Source organism: Dermacentor albipictus, chromosome 8, assembly GCF_038994185.2.
Source record: "Dermacentor albipictus isolate Rhodes 1998 colony chromosome 8, USDA_Dalb.pri_finalv2, whole genome shotgun sequence".
Classification (NCBI taxonomy): Eukaryota; Metazoa; Arthropoda; class Arachnida; order Ixodida; family Ixodidae; genus Dermacentor; species Dermacentor albipictus.
This window is the reverse complement of record NC_091828.1, coordinates 68,088,008-68,111,714: the sequence shown is the minus strand read 5'-3', so window position 1 is coordinate 68,111,714 and position 23,707 is coordinate 68,088,008. Positions and strand designations below refer to the sequence as shown.

At 51.8% G+C, this 23,707-nt stretch overlaps 1 protein-coding gene across 1 annotated transcript in view; it reads left to right on the top strand.

The window, feature by feature from the left end:
- LOC135914519 (alpha-crystallin B chain-like) overlaps positions 1–22,881 on the top strand; it is a 32,590-nt gene extending 9,709 nt beyond the window's left edge. Inside the window, exon 4 of the mRNA XM_065447420.2 lies at positions 22,600–22,881. Within this exon, the coding sequence (XP_065303492.1) occupies positions 22,600–22,857 (258 nt within the window). The 3' untranslated portion in view covers positions 22,858–22,881. The remainder of the gene's footprint in view (positions 1–22,599) is intronic.
- Positions 22,882–23,707: the final 826 nt, after the last annotated feature.

The following is a 23,707-nucleotide window of genomic DNA, read 5'->3' as shown; positions in this document are numbered from 1 at the left end:
GTCGGCGCGCTGCCTTGCGCTATATCGGATGTTGTATAGTCATAAGTTTAACAAAGGGCAACCATGTCCACACCATTATCCGAACCAAGGCGCAGCCAAGGGTATTGCTCTCGCAATCTTCCAGGCTTAACCAAGCTGAGCCTTCAGCGAATTTTTTGGCATTGGTTCTGTGGAAAACCAAACAAGCCTTCCCATGTTCATCATATGCGCTTATTGGCTTAACCGAGTTCGTGTTAACGAGAGTTATCTGTATTAATTAACTCTTTCATTCATTACCTTACGGCATGTATTGTAATTTGCGAATTCTAGCCGGTGAGTTTGCAAGACGTATCCACTTCAAATAAATCTCCAGTTGACACCAGTTTCCATATATTATTTCCCAAATTATGGGACGAAATACATAGGTGTTTTAGTTACTTTTGTGCTTCAATGCATAAACGAGCTTATTGTTAAAAAGCGGAACAACAGTGCATTATTACGACGAGTTTGCTTGCGCATATCCCCAAACTGGTGTCATTCTGGAGACTCATTCCAAGGGATACGCCTTCCAAGTTCACCGGCTACAATTCTTCAATTGCTTTATGTTCCGTAATGTAATTAATTAATGTATTTCTGTTAATTAGTTGAATATGTGTTTCGATTTCTCGTGCTAGTACTGTCCCCCTCTCTGAATAATCCAGCTCAAGGACTAGAATTATGTCATCTGCACCAGGCAATATTCAAAAAGTTGCGGCCGAGCCAATCTCACGATGACTGTTGACGGTAGTACAGAATCAGTATAGCTGCAGAAGTTATTGCCATCATTGAAACGAGTTATGTATGAGGCGTGTACTGCAGCGGGACTCCTCTTTCGCGCTTCACTCGGCGCCATCTGGTGCCGCTGCTGCGAAGCATCCACGTGGCCTACGAAATGCATGGCGCGCCGATGCTTGCGAACCGAGAGAAACGCATCATGAGGCAACCGTGCTCCTCTTTCGCGCGTCTTACTGGACACGCTGCGCCATCTAGCGGCAATCCGAAGAAGTCCGTGCGTGTCCTCCGAGACGAGAAGCACAGCGCGCCCTTGCCTGCGAACGCTGAGAATTGTGCACTCGCTCACTGCACAGGTGACACGTACTCAGTGACCCAAGTTTGCGAAGGGTTCTTTGAAGAGCGTCACATACTCAGCGCATTCATGGTACCGCTCGCTAAAACGTTGGCGTGAAAGGCGTTCATTGAAAGTGGCGCATAGCCAGTGCATTTGTGGCGCAGCCTGCTATGGATCGGGTTGCTGGCCTTGAGGAATCCTTGTGACGTGGGTTTAGTTCCGCTCAGCATCAGATAAATTTAAGGGATCTTTTTGGTCAGTGTAGAGCTGCACATTCCCCAGCGGCACAAACCCAGTTATTCAAGTTGGCGTCAAAGACTTCATTGAAGAGCGACCCACACCTACTGGAACATACCCATTGACCAAAGTTGGCGTCAAAGAAGCTCATTGAATATCAACACAGACCCAGTGCTCCAAGTCGGCATCGAATAGTTTTTTCTAACAGTGGTGCCTGCCCAGTCCCTCATCTACAGTGGCCAATGTCCGTGTGAATGAAGTTCGTTGCAAAGTGGCCCGTATATACGTTCACACTGACACATACTCAGTGTCCGAAATTGGTCCGACGGTTGGTTCCAAACCCTGTTACCTCAGCACAGCTGCCCGATGCGCCAATATTCGACCATGGACACACAGTGACCTAGGTATAGGCGGTGTTCTGTGCGCGTCGCGAATGCACGGCCAGACTTTTCTTTCAAGAGGGAAGCGAGCCTTCCTTACTTTTATGGCTTTCTCTTTCACTGGTCCCCCGCGGACTCCAAGCTGTGCGCGAGAGAAAGGACCCCGCTCCCTCCGTTCGGTTCCTGAAAGTCACCCAGTGACGACGCTTCGGGGTGTCGGCTGTTGTTTCCCGTGCCTGGGGGCGGCGACGGGGATGGAAACCGCAGTTGGAAAAGCGCGGGACGGGCAGACTCGCCCCACCAGCCCTAGAGACCGGACCACTTTTTTACGGGGCTAAAACTGAACGTTTTGTGTATTTTTAACTTGCTTTTTTGACCTTCTCAGTGTAATTAAGGTTTGTTTTAAATGTTCAACTGCGTTCGACCCGTTATCTAGCTGGACAGCGGACGCTTTGATCCCGTCAAGTGCGATCCGCGAGGCCAGCATAGTAAAAAAGTGAAGTCGACTGCCATCGGCCGCCAACTCAACATCCGCTGCAGTGGGATACGTCGCACGGCAAGACCTCCGGTTTGACCATGACATCCGCCTACTGCAAGGACACGGCATCGCCTGCAAGTTGAGCAGCTGACGGCACACAGGGCAACGACAAGGTGGGCTCGTTTCAAATTTCATCGCGCAGCTTAGCAGGCTTCACGGCATACGTCCGCTTTGAGTGAGATACGTCGTGAAGCACGCACGCCAAAATGGATCAGGACAAGCTGACGCCTGAAACGTCTCAAATTATGACAGCAGAGCATGAAGCTTCCACGGCAAATATTCGACCACAAAGAGCAACTACGTTTTCCATGAAAGGTAAAGAAACGTATGAAACGAGTCGCGAAGAGCACTGCCGGAGAATAGACGCTGCCTGGAAGAGCGTGGAGACAGCTATTTTCAAAGTGTCAAGTGCGAAAGAGGAAGACGTTAACAACGCCGCAACGCAGCTTCGCGCAAGCTATGAGCGCTACGAGCACGTCGCCGCCAGATACTCTACCTTCCTCGCCAAAACGAGCAGATCGGAAACCCAGCAGGAATTAGAACTCCAGAAAGCAATCGACGCAGATCGTTATGTGACTGTAAGCGACAAATTACGTGAGGCTACAGAACGAGAACGCGACCGCTTACAAGAGGTAACGTCGCAGCACTCTCTATCGGCCCACTCAAGCGTTTCTTCGAGGTCACGACGATCGGGCTCGTCAACAATCAGCCTAGCCGCCGTACAAACACGCGCACAAGCTGAAGCCGTCCGGGCCAGAGCAGAGTTTGGTCGCAGAGAGGCCGCGATGCGTATTGAAAAGGCAAGGATTGAGGCTGAATTGGATATTTTGCAGCATGAAAAAGAAGCGGCAGCTGCAAACGCACAGGCGAATGCGCTCGAGGCAGCCGTGGAGCAGGATGGCGGGGAGCGCATGCGCACGCTCCCTCCTGTGGACCGAACGCTGCAGACTAGGAGTTATATCGATGAGCAGCAAGCCCTACGCAACTCTGCGCTCGTGTTTACTGAGGAGGCCGTTACCAACTCAAGCGACGACGTAAACAATGCTCGCACGTCGCCGAGGGCCAACACAGCCGCGAATAATTCGATGTGTCTGCGAGCTGATGAACGTCCACCTGACTACGATGCTGCCCCTAACAACCCAAGTTGTAAGCATGCTGGAGCTACGAGTCGTCTTATGAACTTACGAGTTGGTCCGCAGCCGCTTGTGCACGCCCCGACACACAACAGTTCAAGCTCAGAGCTAGCCGATGTCCTCAAATTCCTGTGCCGCAAAGACCTTGTTTCAAGCGGTCTTATCAAGTTTGATGATCGACCTGAGAACTTTCGCGCTTGGAAATCATCGTTCAAAGGTGTCGTCAGAGATCTAGGTCCTTCTGCCCAAGAAGAGCTAGACCTCCTCATCAAATGGCTTGGCCCTGAATCGTCAAATCAGGCTCGGAGGTTGAAATCGGTGCACGTGGATGACTTTTCAACGGGCTTGAATGTTGTGTGGAAACGGCTCGACGACGTCTTCGGGCGCCCTGAGGCAATTGAGGATGCACTACTGAAGCGGCTGGAAGACTTCCCGAAGATAGCTTACCGGGAAAATACCAGACTCCAGGAACTTGGCGACCTCCTGCTAGAACTCGAGGCTGCGAAAACTGACCCGTATCTTGCCGGTCTTGGCTATTTGGATACCGCAAGAGGGGTCAACAAAATTGTCTCAAAGTTGCCATCTGGACTTCAAGAAAATTGGATTTCGGCGGGGTCGAAATACAAGAAAGATCACGACACTGCATTTCCACCCTTTTCTTTCTTTAGCAAATTCGTTAGAGATCAGGCCAGCATGAGGAACGACCCGAGTTTCATCTTGCGTGCACAAAATGCGCCGTCTGAATTCAATCAGAGGAAGCAAGACAATGCTACCAAGACCACGCGGCAAAGATCGTCTGTGTCAGCGAGAAAAACAGAAGTGGATCCTGCTTCTGACAAAATTAATCGAGATGCCACTGCTAACGAACAGCAACCGGAATCGAAGGACTTGAAAAGGTGGTGTCCATATCACAAGAAACCTCACCCTTTGGAAAGGTGTCGCGCCTTCCGTGAGAAAACCTTGGAAGAGCGGCAATCTTTCATAAAGAAGCAAGGGATCTGCCTACGATGCTGCTCATCCAAGAACCACATGCAGTGGCAATGTCAGGCAGTTGTGATATGCCTCATATGCGACAGCGCCGACCACGCCACACCGCTTCACCCAGCACCGCCAACCTCAGAGCCGTCAATGGCTAGTGGGTCTGATGACAGTACCACAGATGACTCAGAAAGAAGAGTCACATCTAGGCGTACTGAAGTGGCAAACGCTGACAACAGCACAAGGTCGTGTGCCAAAATCTGCCTCGTAGAGGTCACCCATGAGACTCAGCCTGAGAAGACACTTAGAGCGTACGCGATTCTTGACGATCAGAGTAATCGCTCGTTGGTTAGGCCAGAACTCCTCAACGATTTCGGAGTGAAGGGGACGCCTACGCAATACACGCTCCGCACTTGCTCCGGCAGTACTGAAGTGGTTGGAAGAGTCGCTCATGGTTTTTTCGTGCAGAGCATGTCAGGCGAAGTCAAGTTTCCTCTTCCACCTCTCCTCGAGTGCAAGGCAATTCCAGAAAACAGAGAGGAAATTCCGACACCTGACGCTGCAAGGCACTACCCGCACTTGAAGTCAGTAGCAAATCACATTCCGCCTCTTGAGGAGGCTGGAATACTGCTCCTTCTTGGCCGGGACATCCTAAGAGCTCACAAGGTTCGTCAGACAATCAACGGACCCCACGACGCGCCGTATGCTCAGAAGCTCGACCTCGGATGGGTCATTGTCGGTGACGTTTGCGTTGGTCGAACGCGGAAAACGGGCAGCGTCAACGTGTTCAAGACCCATGTGCTGGACAGTGGGCGACCATCTCTTTTTGAGCCATGCCCAAGACATTTCTTTGTTAGGGAGGCGCCGATTCTCTACTCTGCGGATAAGGTCTCAAAAGATTTACGATTGGCAGCAACATTGGATGACAACCTGGCCCCGAATCTTTTCGAGACAACAGAATTTGACAACCAGCGTGCTCTCTCCATGGAAGACAAGACATTCCTCAAGATAATGAATAGTGAATTCACCCAAGACAAATTAAATAATTGGGTCGCCCCTCTCCCCTTTCGCACACCGAGAAGTCGGCTTCCGAACAACAGAGAACAAGCTCTGTCTCGTCTGCTCTCACTACGGCGTACCCTGCGAAAAAATCCTGAAACAAGGGAACGTTTCGTGAACTTCATGAACGAGCTCTTCATCAAGGGTCATGCGGAGGAAGCTCCACCACTTCACGTGGACGAAGAATGTTGGTATCTGCCCATATTCGGCGTTCACCACCCCCAGAAGCCTGATCAAATCCGAGTCGTGTTTGACTCCAGCGCTCAGTATGAAGGGGTATCTCTGAACAACGTTCTCCTGACCGGCCCTGACCTGACGAATAACCTTGTGGGGATTTTGATACGCTTCCGGCAAGAACCAGTTGCGGTTACAGCGGACGTCCAGCAAATGTTCTACAGTTTCATGGTTCGCGAGGACCATCAGAACTACCTGAGGTTCCTCTGGTTTAAGGATAACGATATCTCCAGAGAAATCATAGAGTGCCGAATGAAGGTTCACGTTTTCGGCAACAGCCCATCGCCAGCTGTTTCAACGTATGGCCTTCGACGGACTGCCCAACAAGCTGCCCCACGATTTGGCGAAGATGCCAGGAAGTTCGTTGAAAGAGATTTCTACGTCGATGATGCACTTAAGTCTCTTCCGAGCGAAGAAGATGCCATTAGTCTGCTGCAAAGAACACAGAAAATGCTTGCAACGGCTAACATAAGGCTGCACAAGATAGCTTCGAATAGGCAGAATGTGCTGAATGCATTTCCTCGAGAGGACCACGCCCAGGGACTGAAGAACCTCGACTTCGGCACAGACGCGTCGCTTACGCAGAGAAGTCTCGGTCTGCTGTGGGACATAGGCGACGACAGCTTCGTCTTCAGAGCTCCTCGTCAGGACAGGCCATATACGCGGCGAGGAGTCCTGTCGACCGTCAACAGCCTTTACGATCCACTAGGGTTTGTGGCTCCAATAACGGTTCAAGGCAAGTACCTTCTCCGTGACCTCGTGACGAAGGGTTATGACTGGGACACACCGCTTTCGGACGAGAAAAAGCAGAGATGGGACGAGTGGAAGAACTCTCTCCAGACACTACAACACCTTCACGTGCGAAGAACGTATGCGCCAGTCTCGACGCTTGAAGCCGAAAGCAGGGACATTCATGTATTTTCAGACGCGTCCACAAGGGCCGTCGCAGCTGTGGCATATCTACGCGTGACTGACAAGCAAGGAAACAGACACGTCGGATTTGTCATGGGAAAGGCCAAGCTTGCTCCACAACCAGAACACACCATCCCAAGGCTTGAGTTGTGTGCAGCAGTGCTTGCTGTAGAGATGACCGATTCTATACTGCGAGAATTCGACTTCCAGCCGAACTCGGTCACGTTCTACACGGATAGCAAAGTGGTCTTGGGTTACATATACAACGAAACAAGAAGGTTCTACGTGTATGTGGCCAACAGGGTGCAGCGGATACGTAGCAGCACGCAACCTGAACAATGGAAATACGTTCACACAGACGAAAATCCAGCAGACCACGCCACTAGAGCGATTCCAGCGGCACAGCTTAAGAGCACGAACTGGTTGTGCGGACCTGATTTTCTCTCACGACGAGAAGAGGAAGCACGGTCGTCGAGCTTCATCCTCTTAAATCCTGACGAAGACAAAGAAATACGCCCTGAAGTCTGCACTCTGGCGACGGAGGTGAACAAACGACAGCGACTCGGAGCTGAACGCTTTCATAGACTCTCGAACTGGAAATCTCTCACTCGTGCTGTAGCAAGTCTGATCCAGGTTGCCCATCGCGCAAAGAACGCATCACAAGGAGAGGTAGCTCCCGTTGAGGCGCTCTCCAAAGCCAGGCTCGTCATCATTCGCGCAGTACAGCAGGACGCATTTTATGAAGAGATATGCTGTATCCAGAGAGGAGAGAAGGTTCACAAGACAAGCTCGCTTCGAAAGCTTGACCCATTCTTAGACGCCAACGGCTTGATCCGCGTCGGCGGCCGCTTGAACAGAAGCGACCTTCCAGACGATGAGAAACACCCTCTCTTATTGCCAGGTCGGCACCATGTGGCGACGCTTCTCGTGCGCCACCACCATGAATGCGTGCAACACCAGGGCCGACACTTCACAGAAGGAGCCGTACGAGCTGCTGGGTATTGGATCGTCGGAGGTAAAAGGTGCATCTCATCCGTGCTGCAAGCATGCATTTCATGCAAGAAGCTGCGAGGGCGCTTTCACGACCAGAAGATGGCTGACCTTCCGGCAGACCGAATCAGCACAGATCCTCCTTTCACGAATGTTGGAATCGATGTTTTCGGTCCCTGGATGATTGTCTCTCGTCGAACGAGAGGTGGTGTTGCAAACAGCAAGCGCTGGGCAGTCATGTTCACTTGCTTAAGCATTCGCGCAGTGCACATTGAGCTGATCGAATCAATGGATACGTCGAGTTTCATTAATGCCTTCCGAAGGTTCCTAGCAGTGCGAGGGCCCGTCAAGCTAATACGCTCTGACTGCGGGACCAATTTTATCGGAGCCTGCAGAGAACTTGGAATCAGCGCAGAGGGCATTCATCGCTCACAAATAGGCAAGTTCCTCAGCGGAAACGGCTGCAAATGGATATTCAATCCACCGCACGCGTCCCATATGGGTGGTGCGTGGGAGCGGATGATCGGCATTGCACGCCGCATTCTTGACTCAATGCTCATGCAGTCACGTCATCAACGACTCACGCATGACATTCTTGCAACCTTTTTGGCAGAAGTTGCGGCCATCATTAATGCCAGGCCCATAACTCCTACTTCGTCTGACCCCGAAGATCCCACAATCCTAACTCCGGCGACACTCTTAACCCAAAAACACGGAAGCGCATCTGTAACAACTGGGCAGTTAGATACAAGCAACCTCTACAAACGGCATTGGCGTCTCGTGCAAAACCTGGCTGACGAGTTCTGGAAGCGCTGGCGCACAACGTATGTCACTACTTTGCAACAACGCCGAAAATGGCAAGCAGCAAAACCCGACCTCAAAGAAGGCGACGTCGTTCTACTCAGGGATAAAGAAGCAACCCGCAACGACTGGCCCGTCGGAGTGATTACACGAAGCCTGCCCAGCGCAGATGGAAGGGTGCGCAAGGTCGAGCTGAAAACAGCCAAAGACGGGGTTGTGAAAACATTCTTCCGACCAACAACAGAAGTTGTGCGTTTGCTGTGACCGTGATATAGTGGTGGCGTCTTAACAACGAAAGACACCAGACGGGGAGTGTTCTGTGCGCGTCGCGAATGCACGGCCAGACTTTTCTTTCAAGAGGGAAGCGAGCCTTCCTTACTTTTATGGCTTTCTCTTTCACTGGTCCCCCGCGGACTCCAAGCTGTGCGCGAGAGAAAGGACCCCGCTCCCTCCGTTCGGTTCCTGAAAGTCACCCAGTGACGACGCTTCGGGGTGTCGGCTGTTGTTTCCCGTGCCTGGGGGCGGCGACGGGGATGGAAACCGCAGTTGGAAAAGCGCGGGACGGGCAGACTCGCCCCACCAGCCCTAGAGACCGGACCACTTTTTACGGGGCTAAAACTGAACGTTTTGTGTATTTTTAACTTGCTTTTTTGACCTTCTCAGTGTAATTAAGGTTTGTTTTAAATGTTCAACTGCGTTCGACCCGTTATCTAGCTGGACAGCGGACGCTTTGATCCCGTCAAGTGCGATCCGCGAGGCCAGCATAGGCGGAAAAACGGTTAGATAGAAACTTACATAGATACGTTGATGCAAACAAAACATATATGATAGATGGATATATAGATAGACGCAGAACCCCCGGAAATTGCGTGAAGTACCTTAATGCTTACGCATTAAAATTCCGGAAAGCTGAAAAATGATCACTCCGCATAACGCTGGCGTGACGAAGAGCGGCATCAGCGGCTAACGATCTTCACTTCGTGCTACCTCCAGCTTTAACGCGAACTGTGCGCCTGAGAACACGGCGCACACGAAGCCATCACTCACCTGCGCTCTCTTAGCCTTTGTACCCACCGCAGGCTACCGCCAAGATAGGGTGCGCGACCGCCTTCAGCCGTGCCATGCGCAACCTTGGCGGAACTAGAAGAGGAGACCCGCGCTAACCTGCTCCTGTCCTCGTCACCCCCTTCCTAGCTTGCACGCCGCGTTCCTCCCCATTCCCCCTCCCACTACGCGTGCGAGGGGACGGCGCGCATTCTAAAAGTACTAATAAAAGTACTATCTATCTATCTATCTATCTATCTATCTATCTATCTATCTATCTATCTATCTATCTATCTTCCCTCCCTTGCAAGCGCGAGAAGACGCCGCGCATCAAGCTACCATCGTTCTCTGCTCACCCTCGAATGCTTTTCCTCGCCGTGCAGCATACGGCGCGCGGCCGCGACCTTCTCGCACTTTAACATTATGCAAAATCTCACGGCGACGGCGGAACTTTGCCTGGAGTGTCCGTATAGTTGCTATCGTAGTAAAAGAATTTCCCCGTTTTACATGCACTTGAGTAGAGAAATCTGATTTCACCTAAAGCTAAGGCTTACTCCACTCCTTTTCGTAACGCACATCGAGTGAATAACAGAGAGGTTTAGCGTGCCCAATGTTCCGGTATACGCAGGCCGATTGCCTGATGAGAGGAGGCGTAAACGTGGTCTGCCGAATGGGTCGCTCCACCCGGTGGCACAGAACTCACCCGGACAACACAGAACCAATGTATTCTACTTTGCTGCTGATTAAGCAAGACATCTAAAAAAGTTAACGTGTTTACGATTAGGCCGCTTCCGAAAATTTACACCAGCAACGAAGTAGAGTACACTTGGGCCGAGATGGCGTAAAACTATTCCGATCTGTTTTTTGTTCCAAATCTTCCATCAGCCCTCCGTGCATAGGTCAAATCGCTTGAGCCCTACCCATATATGGGCGGGCGCCGCGTTCAAGTGGACTGGGCCCGAGTCATTCTGATCTATCACAAAGGAGTAATGGCGGAATTCGAATAAAAAGTTCCAGTTCCGCCCGAAAGTCGAGCCATCGATTGCGATAGCCAATTAATAGACAGCTATACGAAGTAAGGTTGGTAGTTTCATCGGCCCTACGTATAAACTTGTAAACGTTCGCTTACTTAATTAAATTAACAAGCATGGTTTCAAGTGCACGCAATCAAACGAACACATCTCACTGGATGGGCGCGCACACTCATCGAATCGCTGCAGTGAGAAAGCGCGGCAGCAGCAGCGAGCGAATTGACCTTCCTGTTGCCTCCCGCTTCAATGCGAACGTAACGTCGTGGTACATTTTCCTATGTGATTTTATTCCTTTCATATAGTCCTGCCTTAGTAAGAGTGGATACTCTGAGGAAGGCAGGACCACATGCCGAAACGTTATTACAGTTATCTTTAATGAGTGCCGTACTAGGGCCTTCCCACTTGACCACGGAGTAAGACATTTAGGAGGTGAAACTCCCGTCAGCGCGAGCGAGCGCAGGCGACCAGATAAGGTCACAATTGTTGTATGCGCCGACGGGGCCGTATACAGTGGCGGCGCCATGCGGCGCGTCGTAGAAGCCGCAGCGAAAAAAAAAATGCAGCACCTGGGCCGGCGGCTCCGGCGCGCTCTCAACGGTGGTAATTTCTTTCCAGGCCGCCAGGTGCCGCCAGCACGATAACGGCTCCGCGGGCTTGTGACCTTTTCTGGTCGCCGCAAACAGCGGAGTTTCCACTCCTCAATGTTTCTTGCTCCGTGCACTTGACTAAATGTGATTCTACCTGACAGTCGGTTTCGTCACAACTCTCAAAGGCCTCAGGAGCTCTGTATGAAGCGTTCACTTTTTGTTTACTTTACTGACGCTGAAAAACCCGACGTCTAGTTGGTATAGTGAAGCCAACTTTATCTAGAATCAAACAAATTTTATGGGTGTACTACATATAAATATATTATTCTGAGCGTATTTCTGCCATTTATTTAATGTGCACATTCAGTCAAGCAGTGGAAGAATTTGGCATTCTGGAAACGTTTCCTTTTTTTCTTTTCTTCAAAAATAAGTCGGGAGGTAAAGGATTACAGATACGTGATTTCAGAGCAAACAAGTCTAGCTGCAACACATAATATTGGTTGCTTTGCTTCGCTGACAACCTCAGGCATTACAACATGTTCTATCGTTTCGCACCTACTTGCCTACAAAAGTGGACAAAATACATGCGTCTCTGGCATAACACAGTACTCATCATGCACGACTAAACGAATTAAAATTGACTGGCAACCTAAGAAACCAAAGTGAACCTTCACTAATTCACGAGCAGGTAGCTTCACGCTCAGGCGGCTCATGAAACATTGTTTCATGAGCCGTCGAACAAAGGTGGTGACCGTCGTGTGCAGTGCCTAGGGGAAATGCATGCAGCGGTACGACGATGCCTGTTTTCCTGTTTTTGCTCGTGACACATCAATTGATTAATCGCGACTAAATCGTTAATCGAAAAAATTTTGAGAGATAGAATTGCCCCGCACGGGGCACTACTGGCGATAAACTCACCTCCAGCGCTTGTCGAATAGATGCCCCCAGTGCTACAGTTGACCTGCCAAACGGGGGGGGGGGGGGGAACCGAGCCCCACCTTAAATAATAGAGGAGGGCCGGACTCCCTTCCCCCCCTTTCTGAGCCCGCCCTGACTTTAAGCATTGGGCGCCGTAGGTACAGAGGCTTTAAGTCTCCCAATACTCTTAGGAATGAGAAGCGCATCATGCATTGTTCTCTCGTTATAATGTGTTCACCATAGGCTGTGCATAACACAATCCAACAGCGTCAAGCTCACGTGCTCACATTGGTTGTACCAAGATACAATAGGCTGTCTCCGCAAATTTGTGCGTTCATCAAAGGTAAGCTTCTGTTTCCATGTGTTGCCTTGCTTTCATGTCCTTTCTCTTGTACGTTTTCGCATTCTTTTTTTTTCTCGTGTAATAATGCGATCTTCGCAATAAGGCCTTCTAAGTTGACTGTGAGCACTTCGCCATGCATCTTTCCGTGTGTCCAGTTTTTGCAGGCTATATTTTTTTTTTGTTCATGGTCGAGACTGAAGCTTGCCGAAATACACAGCAATATATCTAGCATATCGAAGCGGTACACAAGTGAGTAAAGGCGTGTCAAACAAGGTTCTCAGAGTCGTCGGATGGAAGCAAAGCGGCGGAACGCATGGGGTTTCGAGTGGATATGTTGTATGGTTATCATCTATCAATTCTGTCTTACTCTAGAGCAAAGACAGTTTCTTTTTTCTCCTCTACGGTTACATGTGAACCTTTGTCCTTGTCCTTATACACACCAGTGGAATTCTCTCTTGGAGTTGGAACTAATATCGTACCACTCTCCCAATGTTGACTCAAAGCCAGAGCACGCATTGTGATATAGAACAATGACAAGACCATCTGGGTGGTAGGTTTGCTCTATGCGTGTTCACAATAACGGTCCTCGTTTTGAACTGCCATATTATTAGTGTATCTCGCAACATTTATTCACAATCGGGGCAGCTTTAAGAACGACAAATGAGGCTTGTCCTACAATAGTTCACCAAAGTTGGACTAGTTGGTGCTGCATGATAGATCCTTCGCGACGCATTATCCAAGGGCGACAGAGAAGGACACGCAGAGCGTTCAACTTACAACCGAACTTCATTTTCCTGAGCGCAGTTGTAACTGCACGTATAAAAAAAATTACCGACGATTACGTTACTTCCTAATGCGAAATTTGAGCGCAGCAAATAAGCTGTTTCACCTTTTCGATAGATTGAGGCAAAGAAATCGAGCAACACATGTATGCGCTATCTGCTGGTTGCTCTCGACGGCGGCGATGAGCCTCCGCTTCGGCGGTGCGAACGGCAGGGTCTTCTCGGCGGCGGCGATGAGCTTCTGCTTCAGCCTCGCTTACTGCTGGTTGCTCTCGACGGCGGCGATGAGCCTCCGCTTCGGCGGCGCGAACTGCAGGGTCTTCTCGGCGGCGGCGATGAGCTTCTGCTTCAGCCTCGCTTACTGCTGGTTGCTCTCGACGGCGGCGATGAGCCTCCGCTTCGGCGGCACGAACGGCAGGGTCTTCTCGGCGGCGGCGCTTAGCCTCTGCTTCGGCGACGCGTACTCCTGGATCATCTCGACGGCGGCGACGGTAAGCTTCTGCTTCGGCGGCACGCACCTCTGGATTCTGACGGCGACGGCGCTGGGCCTCTGCTCTGGCAGCTCGTTTAGCAGCAGCAGCAGCAGCAGCAGACGGAGGACTTCCATCGGTCGTCTCGCTCATGGCTCAGAAAGAACTGGCAGATAATTTCGCAGTGGCGAACGGCAGCGGCAATTTCGGCTCGGGCGGTGCACATATACAGATCCGCCGCCACCGATCTGGCTCTCTGATTGCCACCGCACAGGGGTTGCATTGGAGGAGGAGCGAAGAAAGGAATTAAGTTCGAGCCGGCGCTTTGACAACCGGAGACTCGCAGGAAGAGGGGGGAGGGGGGCGGCGTGTACACCCAGCGGCAAACGATGGGGGCAGAAGCGCGCGCAGCAAGCGGACAACACGATAAAGGGAGGAGGGAAGAGATAGCAGCGACTGACTGATGACGCTGACGCCGATAGTGAGTCAACCCCAGCTGCGGAGTTGGTTTCAGGGACAACGCCGCCGATGCCGACACAAACAATATGATACCCTCGCTTCCGCAGCGCTAAGAACCAGGTCTAGCCGTGGCAAGGTGGTCACGTATTCGTCGACGTGCCGGGGCCTACGTGAAATAACCGGCGCGTCGGCAACTGAAGAGCACCCTATCCGCCACACAAGAACAGGGGGGGGGGGGGGACCCTTTCCTCCTCTTTCTGCATGGCGGCGACGGTGTTCTATGCAGTCACGTTATCTTGACTCTCTAGCGGCGTCAGCGGCATCCAGCGGTATCAGTCGGTCGCTGCTAGCGCTGGGGGGATGAAAGGGGGCGGAGCTGGTTACGAGGCCGACGACAACGCCGACGACGACGCGAAACCCAGGAACGGACGCCAAAGAGCTGCGCTCTAAAAGTGTATGCTGCGCCTGCTTTCCGTCCATCCGTGCCACCAGAAAGCATTCACCTTTGACACCCCCAAAACGTTCGTCTTTGTATTTGTTTTGACGAAATTAGTATACCCACAAGACGCATGCAGAAGCGATGCTTGCTTTTTCACGACAACTCTGACTATACACCGGTTGCCAGCCCAGTTCATGCGTGACTACGCGCCAAGTAGGAACACAGCCTTTTCGCCGCTACTATAACGGCCGGTTGCGCCACGTGTCTGAGCCGAAAGACAGCGCAAGAGGCGTACACACGCTTCTTTCAGGTCCATTTGGTATACTCTATTTTTGACCTGTCATTGACGATATAGACTTCTTCCTTAGCAGCGCCTACATGAATGCGACAGTGGCACATCGCGTGAACCTATTTAGAGCATCACATTCACTTAAAGGAGGTGGTACGCTAACAAAACTAATCGCCTCAATTTGCCAGAAGGGGGTAGCTTAATAGGGCACCGATCAAAGGGACAAGAGCGAAAGCGCGGGTCGGTTGGTGCTTGCACTTCGCCGTGCTAGGTAAAGGGCTGCGGTCTTTCTTATATATATATTGTCACGCGCTAAGGCAAGAATAAGCAGCAGGATGAGCAGCCAGACACGAAAATGTCAGACACAAGGAGGACGGTTCACCAGCCGGCGCAAGATCCTTGACTTCGTCGTCTTCAATCCCCGTTTTTGCTGGGCACGCAGCGCTGGCTCAAAACACCAGGTGGCATTATTCCCCCTCCCAACGGAGCATCGACTCGATGCTCAAAGACAAAACGTACATGGAAACTACACAAATTAGGTAAGACAAAAAAAAATGCGGGGGGGGGGGGGGGGGAACGCGCTAGCACACATACGGAAATGCACACGGAAAAATGTGTTCTGTGATCGGGAACAAAAAAAAAAACGCTTCACAGTTCTTTGGAGGAAGACGCGACGACAGCGAAAAAAAAAAGGTTGTTTCACTAGTACACTTCACCGTGTAAAATACGGCTTGAGGCGGACCACATGTACAGTCTCTGCGCGTGGTAAACAGCGCTTGGACGATGGCAGGTTTCCATCTGGGATCACTTCATAGTTCACGGCGCTTACACGCCTTTGTACTGTGTATGGTCCGAAGTACTTGCTGAGGAGTTTCTCGCTGAGACCTCGCCGTCTAATGGGTGTCCAAACCCAAACTTGGTCACCAGGCTCATAGGTCACTTGTCTATGGTGGAGATTGTACCTTATTGCATCGGTACACTGCTGCTGTCTTATGTGCACGCCGGCCAGTTGACGCGCTTCCTCGGCGCGCTGAATGTACTCCTCGACGTCAGGAGCTAACTGGTCGAGCTGGTCGGTATCTTCACATGGCATCATGGCGTCTAGCATAGTTTGGACATCTCGACCATAAACGAGGCGGAATGGCGGGAAGCGTGTAGTTTCCTGCGTGGCAGTGTTGTACGCAAACGTTACGTACGGTAGGATTTCGTCCCACGTCTTGTGCTGCACATCCACGTACATAGCGAGCATGTCTGCCAGTGTTTTGTTTAGTCTTTCTGTCAAGCCGTTAGTCTGAGGGTGGTATGCAGTGGCCTTTCGATGACTCGTGTAGCTCAGCTTGAAGATGTCATCCAGAAGCTTCGCCGTAAATGCCGTCCCTCGGTCAGTGATGATGAATGACGGTGCGCCGTGCCGAAGCACAATGTGATGCATAAAAAACTGGGCAACTTCAGATGCTGTCCCGCGTGGTAGTGCCTTCGTCTCAGCGTAACGCGTCAAGTAGTCAGTTGCGACAATGATCCACTTATTGCCGGAGGAAGACAAGGGAAATGGTCCAAGAAGGTCCATTCCAACTTGATCAAACGGCGTACGCGGAGGGTCGATGGGTTGTAGAAGGCCTGCAGGCTTGCAGGGTGGTAACTTGCGGCGCTGGCATTCACGGCATCCTTTCACGTCGCGTTTGACGCAAGCAGTCAGTCTAGGCCAGTAGTACAGTTGCCGTACCCTGTCCAGAGTCCTTGAGTAGCCCAAGTGGCCAGATGTCGGCTCGTCGTGGCAGGCTAATAGGATGTCGTCGCGAAGGGCTTGAGGTACTACTAGCAGATGTGGTTTGTCGCCGGCACCTGTGTTTCTTTTGTATAAGATGCCCCCTCGTAGGCAAAATGACGACAACCATCGCGAAAGTGGGCGAGGAATGGACGCGATGCCGCCTTCTAAGTGATCGATGACGGGTCTTAACTCAGCGTCCGATCGCTGTTTAGCGAGCAGATCCGGCCCGCTGAGGGCTCCCAGAAAGGCGCTGTCGTCTTCCTCGTCAGGATTCGGAGATTTAATAGGTGTCCGTGACAACGTGTCAGCATCTTCATGTTTCCTGCCTGACATGTACACGATGGTGATGTTGAATTCCTGGAGTCGCAGACTCCAACGTGCCAATCGTCCAGAAGGGTCTCGGAGGTTGGTCAACCAGCACAAAGCGTGATGGTCGGTCACAACTTTAAATGGCCGCCCGTAGAGATACGGCCTAAACTTTGTGGTAGCCCAAATAACCGCGAGGCACTCCTTCTCTGTGGTAGAATAATTCGACTCTGCGCGTGACAGAGTGCGGCTCGCGTAGGCTATGACTCGTTCAGTGCCGTCTTGTCGTTGCACCAGGATAGCTCCGAGACCGATATTGCTGGCGTCAGTGCGTACTTCTGTGTCGGCATCCTCATCAAAATGACCGAGCACGGGAGGAGAAGACAAGCGACGTTGTAGCTCCTCAAAGGCGGTTTGTTGTGCATCAGTCCAGAGGAATGGCGTGTCGTCACGCGTAAGGCGAAATAGCGGATCTGCAATCTTCGAAAAATTTTCAATGAAGCGGCGATAATATGCACACAAGCCCAAAAATCGTCTCACACTTTTCTTATCGGTTGGAGCGGGAAAAGTTGCTACGGCAGCAGTCTTCTCAGGATCAGGCCGAACACCTGCCGCGCTTACGACGTGACCAAGGAACTTCAGTTCCTCGTAACCGAAATGGCATTTCTCTGGCTTGAGTGTAAGGTCAGCCGATCGAATGGCGTCGAGTACATTCCGAAGGCGTCGAAGGTGCTCGTCAAAAGTTTCCGAAAAGACAACGACATCATCGAGATAGACGAGGCAGCTTTTCCATTTGAGGTCAGCGAGAACGGTATCCATCATTCGCTGAAATGTGGCTGGAGCGGAACAGAGCCCGAAAGGGAGTACTCTAAATTCGTAAAGGCCGTCCGGAGTTACGAAAGCAGTTTTCTCGCGGTCACGCTCATCTACTTCAATTTGCCAGTAGCCGCTTTTCAGATCGATAGAGGAGAAATACTTCGCGTGCCTCAGCCTGCCCAGAGAATCGTCGACACGAGGCAACGGGTACACGTCTTTCTTTGTGACGTTGTTTAGCTTCCAGTAGTCTACACAAAATCGAAGCGTACCATCTTTCTTTTTAACAAGAACGACTGGCGATGACCAGGGACTGCATGAAGGCTGGATTACGCCGTCTTGAAGCATTTCCTTCACCTGCGTTTGAATAGCATGTCGTTCCGTCGGGGAAACACGATAAGGCTGTTGCCGTATGGGGGGCACGTCGTCATAGGTGATGATACGGTGTTTCGTAATCGATGTTTGACGTACCTTCGACGACCGTGCAAAGCAAGAGTGGAACTCAAGCAACAGCTCGCGCAGGGGTTGTCTGTTCTCTTCAGGAAGCGTTGGACTAATGTCGACGTTGCGTAGAGGTGCGTCAGCAGTGCCGATTGCCTCGGAAACAAAACACTCAGTGACATCGGCGAGCGGGTCGGCGTAGGCGATGACAGTACCGGGGAAAAGGTGCCGGTGTTCGTAGCTGAAGTTGGTGACAAGAACCTCACAGTGGCCATCATGGAGATCGACAAGGCTTCTTGCTACGCAAACACCATGAGAAAGCAGGAGAGACCGATTGCTTTCTACGACTGCTTCACCGTGTATGAGCTTGTCACATGCCACTTGAACCACGACACTTGCACGCGGTGGTAACGTGACAGCGTCATCGATGACACGGAGAGATGCTCGAGGGTGGATGGTGTTGGTCGTCGCTGTGGCGCTTTTTGTCGAGAAAGTGACGAGGCGTTGTCGAATGTTGATTATAGCGCCGTGCTCCCTGAGAAAGTCCATGCCGATGATTAGGTCTCGAGAACACTGAGGGAGAACGCTCAAACTGGCAACAAACGTAGAGCCGCGAATCTGTATTCGTGCCGTGCACATGCCAAGTGGTGTGACGATGTGCCCGCCAGCTGTACGAACTGGCGTTTTATTCCAAGGCGTGGTCACTTTCTTCAGAAGAGTGGCCAGTTTTTCGCTGATTATAGAATAATCCGCTCGAGTGTCCACTAAAGCACTCAATTCACGACCGTCAAGCAGTACAGGAATGTCCAAGGAAATTCTTTTTCTGTAATCAGCAGGTACTGTCATCGTCGATGTATCGTCGGTCCGCGTACAGGTCAGTGGGGGTCCTTGAGCACGTCCAGACTGAGCGGCCTCGCCCCCAAAGGTCGCTATGGTTAGTTTTCCCGTCGTGGGCTGGGCGAACGACCCTGCACCACGCTTGCATACGTACGGCGAGTCGGAGAAAACCGCCGCGGCGAAGGGGAGCGTGACTGGTGTCGAGCTGATGGAGATCCGCGCTGCTGGGCAACGTGTTCTTTGATTTCAGTAGGACGCTGGCCGAACCTAGGTCGCGGTGAGTTCGCTGAGAATCCGCGTAGTCCTAGCTCTCGAAAGGAGCACTGTCGGTAGACATGCCCAGCTTCGCCACAGTGAAAGCAAAGGGGACGGCGATCAGGTGCCCGCCACACGTCTGATTTCCTCGGGGCCTGTCGGTGGTCCTGGTAATACGAGGCAGCTTGGACGGCTTCGAGCATGGCCGGGCGCGCGGCGCGAAGCGGGGAGGGAGGTGGGGCAGGTTGCCTCAAAGCTTGCGAATATGACATATGTGGGCTGTCATGTCTTAGCGGTCGAGCTTCTCTATTGAAGGGTGGTTCTTTTAGCGCATGCTGAACTTCGTCACGGAGAACGCTGGACAAGGAGCTGAGCGTCGGCTGTGAAGGTACCGACAGTTTCTGGAGTTCTTCGCGGATCACGGAATGAATGAGCTCTCGAAAGAAATCGACGTGACCCCCGAGAGCTCCGAAGAAGTCCGTAGGTGAGGCAGTGTTCACTTGACGGTCGTATGATGGTGTCCGCTGGCGAAGAGTCTGCTCCATGGTGATGGCCTCGGAAAGAAACTCTGACACAGTCTTGGGTGGACTGCGCACGAGACCGCCGAACAGCTGCTCTTTCACTCCGCGCATCAGGTACCGCACCTTCTTTTCTTCCGACATGCTGGGGTCGGCTCGTCAAAAGAGACGCGTCATGTCCTCGACGTACATTGCGACACTCTCGTTCGGCATTTGGATACGGGACTGGAGATCACGCTCAGCTCGCTCTCGGCGATCAGGGCTCGCATATGTCTCAAGAATCCGCCTTTTGAATTCTGCCCATGAGCTTAAGGCATCTGCACGGTTCTCATACCATAGACGTGCGCCATCGTTAAGGCTGAAATAGACATTTTTCAGCTTGTCTGCGTCATCCCACTTGTTGAACGCGGCAACACGTTCATAGTGCAACAGCCAATCTTCAACGTCCTCATGTATGGCGCCGTGGAAGGGATTCGGCGTTCGCGGATTGAGTAGCATACAATGAATCGGCGTTGTGCCTTCCATACCGGTTGGCGTGGTCGGAGCTGCCATTTTCTCTGGGAGGAGTCCAAACTCAGGGGCTTGTCCATGGATCCTTCTGCTGGCGCGGTGTACAGGCGTAACCAGCGGTACGGGGCTGGAGCTCCTGCTGCCCGGAGGGGTTTGGTGCATAGATTAGATTACCCAGCACCTCCACCAGTTTGTCACGCGCTAAGGCAAGAATAAGCAGCAGGATCAGCAGCCAGACACGAAAATGTCAGACACAAGGAGGACGGTTCACCAGCCGGCGCAAGATCCTTGACTTCGTCGTCTTCAATCCCCGTTTTTGCTGGGCACGCAGCGCTGGCTCAAAACACCAGGTGGCAATATATATATATATATATATATATATATATATATATATATATATATATATATATATTAAGCACAAGTAATTTTCCCTATGTTGTCCTTGGTGTCAGTGTTTGTTGGCTTCTTCTGATATGACTCATAAAACTCGGGCCCCTCAGTTAACCCCTTTCTTCTCGTTATATATATACATATATATATATATATATATATATATATATATATATATGTATATATATATATATATATATATATATATATATATATATATATATATATATATAATCCAGAATTATCAGGTAAAGTGCTAGGAGCAGCATTTGTTGCGGTTTCTGTGCGGTAATGGCGTCCGCTGGTTGTTGCTGAGCCTCGCGCCGTTGGCACAATTTTTCTTCCTCCTCCCGCGGCGGTCGTGGCGTCTTTCCTTGAGGCTGAGCCTGGCGTCGCTTTTCCAACTTGCGTTACTTTCCTGACACAGATTTTACAGCAGCACTCTGGGCCGCCGCTTCGCTGAACCATCAGTTTCACCGGCTTCTGGGCGTGACGTCAGCGGCGCTCCGACCAACCAGCGAGGTCCGCAGACACCAGCGCCTTTCCCTCTCCCTTTCACTGCTGGCTACGCTTCATGGCAGCCCTCCCCTCCTCCCACTGCGCTACCTTCTGCCTATTATATCGATCAGTGGAGAAAGTTCCACCCCGACCACGAAAACGGGGGAAGAGCCAAAAACTTGGAGGACGCTTAAGCTTCGACTTCAAGAATGGAACGCGATAGCGTTATCGCACTCCATTCGCACCACCCACTCATTCGCTCGGGATGCTATTGACGAGACGAAGGGGAGAAGCGGGCGAGTGGCGCGCCACCTGTCGGGGCAGCGCCGTACATTGCGAGGAGGGGGTCTTCTGTGTTTGCCGCAAGATGGCTCTGCGTGTGCGCCAAGCGCAGACGAAATGTAGCGGAAACGTACTTCGCTACTCGTTTAACTGCGACTTCTGTAATTTACATGCTCATAATTACCGATATACACTGCAGTATACCTTTCTACGACACGTTTCTAAGGCAACATCGCATTCACTAGAGGCGCTTTTGTCACGCTTTGAACCATCGAACTCAAGGCTGAGTGGTAGTGTCTCCGTCTCACACTCCGGGGACCCTGGTTCGATTCCCACCCAGCCCATCTTGCAAGTTGTTTTTATTTATGAATTGCCTTCCGGGATTTTTCGCTCACGGCCAACGCCGACACCGGCTTTTCTGGGACACGACCTCCTAAACGCTGTCGCGTTAAGAAAACCACCGACGATTACAGTACTCCTAATGCGGCATTTGAGCGCAGCTTTATACGCGTTCTCATCTCGCGTTCGGGCGCTGGTCCGTGCTCCCGCAAGGTCTGTAGAAGATAGCGTCAATCGTTCCGTTCTCACAATGAACCACGCCTCTCGCGCGCGTTATATTGGCTGGCGCGGCTGTCTTATGCGGCACGTTGCAAAGGGACCGAAGTGTAGCGTGACGCCTCACTAACGGCAGATCGCGAGAGGCAGCGCGTCGGCGCGATTCCCAGCCTCCGCGGCAGACAGACCTCCGCTCATGCAGCGCTTTGTTTCCATATATGGTATCGGTGGACGCGCTTGCCGCATGCCATCGGCGAACAGACGACGGCGCGCCACTCTAGCGCCATCTCATAGCAGTCGTCACCGCAGAGGCGTCTTGCGCGGCACTATAGGCGTTTCTTCTCGTGCTTTCGCCATACCTTCCTCCTCCGCTTTCCTCCTCGTCGTCCTGCTACATTTTCCTCCACCACTTTCATCCTCGCGCTCTCTTCGCTATCACCGTCTTCCATCCCACGCTTCGCGTTCGCTCTTTCATTTTTCGCTGCGCTCGTTCGCTCAATTACGCTGAGGAACGCCGACGCTCAACGCAGGAGCCGGCGCTTCGCAAATGGCACGAGCTCACTTCGTGCGCCGTCACACGAAGGTTGATGCGCGAGAAAATACCGATGCCGCATTTGTACAAGTGCGGCATCGTGTTGTGCGAAATTTTGCGGAGATTACTTCGCTACAAGGTGCCTCCTAACCCTGATCTTGCGCGCGGCCACTTTCGACGCAGGTGGTGGGCACGGACTGCGTGCTGGTGCACGGCAAGCACGAGGAGCGCCAGGACGAGCACGGCTTCGTGTCCCGCGAGTTCACGCGCCGGTACATGCTGCCGCCGGACGCGGACCCCGACCAGGTCAGCTCCGAGTTCCTGGCCGACGAAGAGGGGGTACTGGTCATCCGTGCAGCGAAGAAGACGCCCGAGCCGGCCACGCTCAAGGAGCGGGTCGTGCCCATCGCTGTGCTTTCGCCCAACAAGGCCAAGGCCTGAGCAAATACACGGTGTTGCTATTTTTTTGTGTCGTGTCGCTCTGTGTATAAGCACCGCTACGCTCTGCCATACTCTGCTGGTTCGGCCAGCATAACGCAACACAGAGACTACAGGAAGGAAACAACAACACTCGCTAACTGAAATTTATTCAAGGGATGCAGGAATTTATATGGCAATGCTCAATAATAAAAACTGCGTCGTCTGTATTGCCATATGCTGACCAGACCAGTCGATACGAAAAAATCGGCGCTGTATTAGGGAAATCAGCGGCAGATGGGGTAGGTGAGAAGTATTATGCGTACAGCAAGGCGGTGTACGTGTATGGGCCCTACAGGGTAGAAATGACGCAAAAAAATTACATAAGTAACGTTCATTCATGCATTAGAAAGGTTACATATGCCTGACGTTATTCTTACGGTCTAATTTTGCAATCGTGCTCGCTGTCATTTCGTAGCGGGCCCGTTTGTTTTTCAGATGTTGTTTGGGTTCTGTAGGGTCAGAAATGAATCCCCTACTGGTGGCGCCCGAGACAGCCCTGGGCCATTAGAGCTCGCCGCACTCGATGGTTGGGGCACCCGCGCTTGCCCCGGGCTAGGACGCGTAGCCGCGCAAGCGAGACATATCCGCAATTTCACACTTGTATGTATTAAAACTCTTCATGAGCGTCATTATGAGTTTGAAAAATTATCCCTACCATGACGTAGTGAGCACTCGCGAACGCTTCTGCTCCGAATTGACAAACGTACTGCCGAGCTACGCCTCTCTGAACGCCGCGTGCGAGGCTAAATTTAGCTCCGATTGCATCATGCGTGGCTATAAGGTGCCTCGATAGTACCGCATCGTGGCGCGC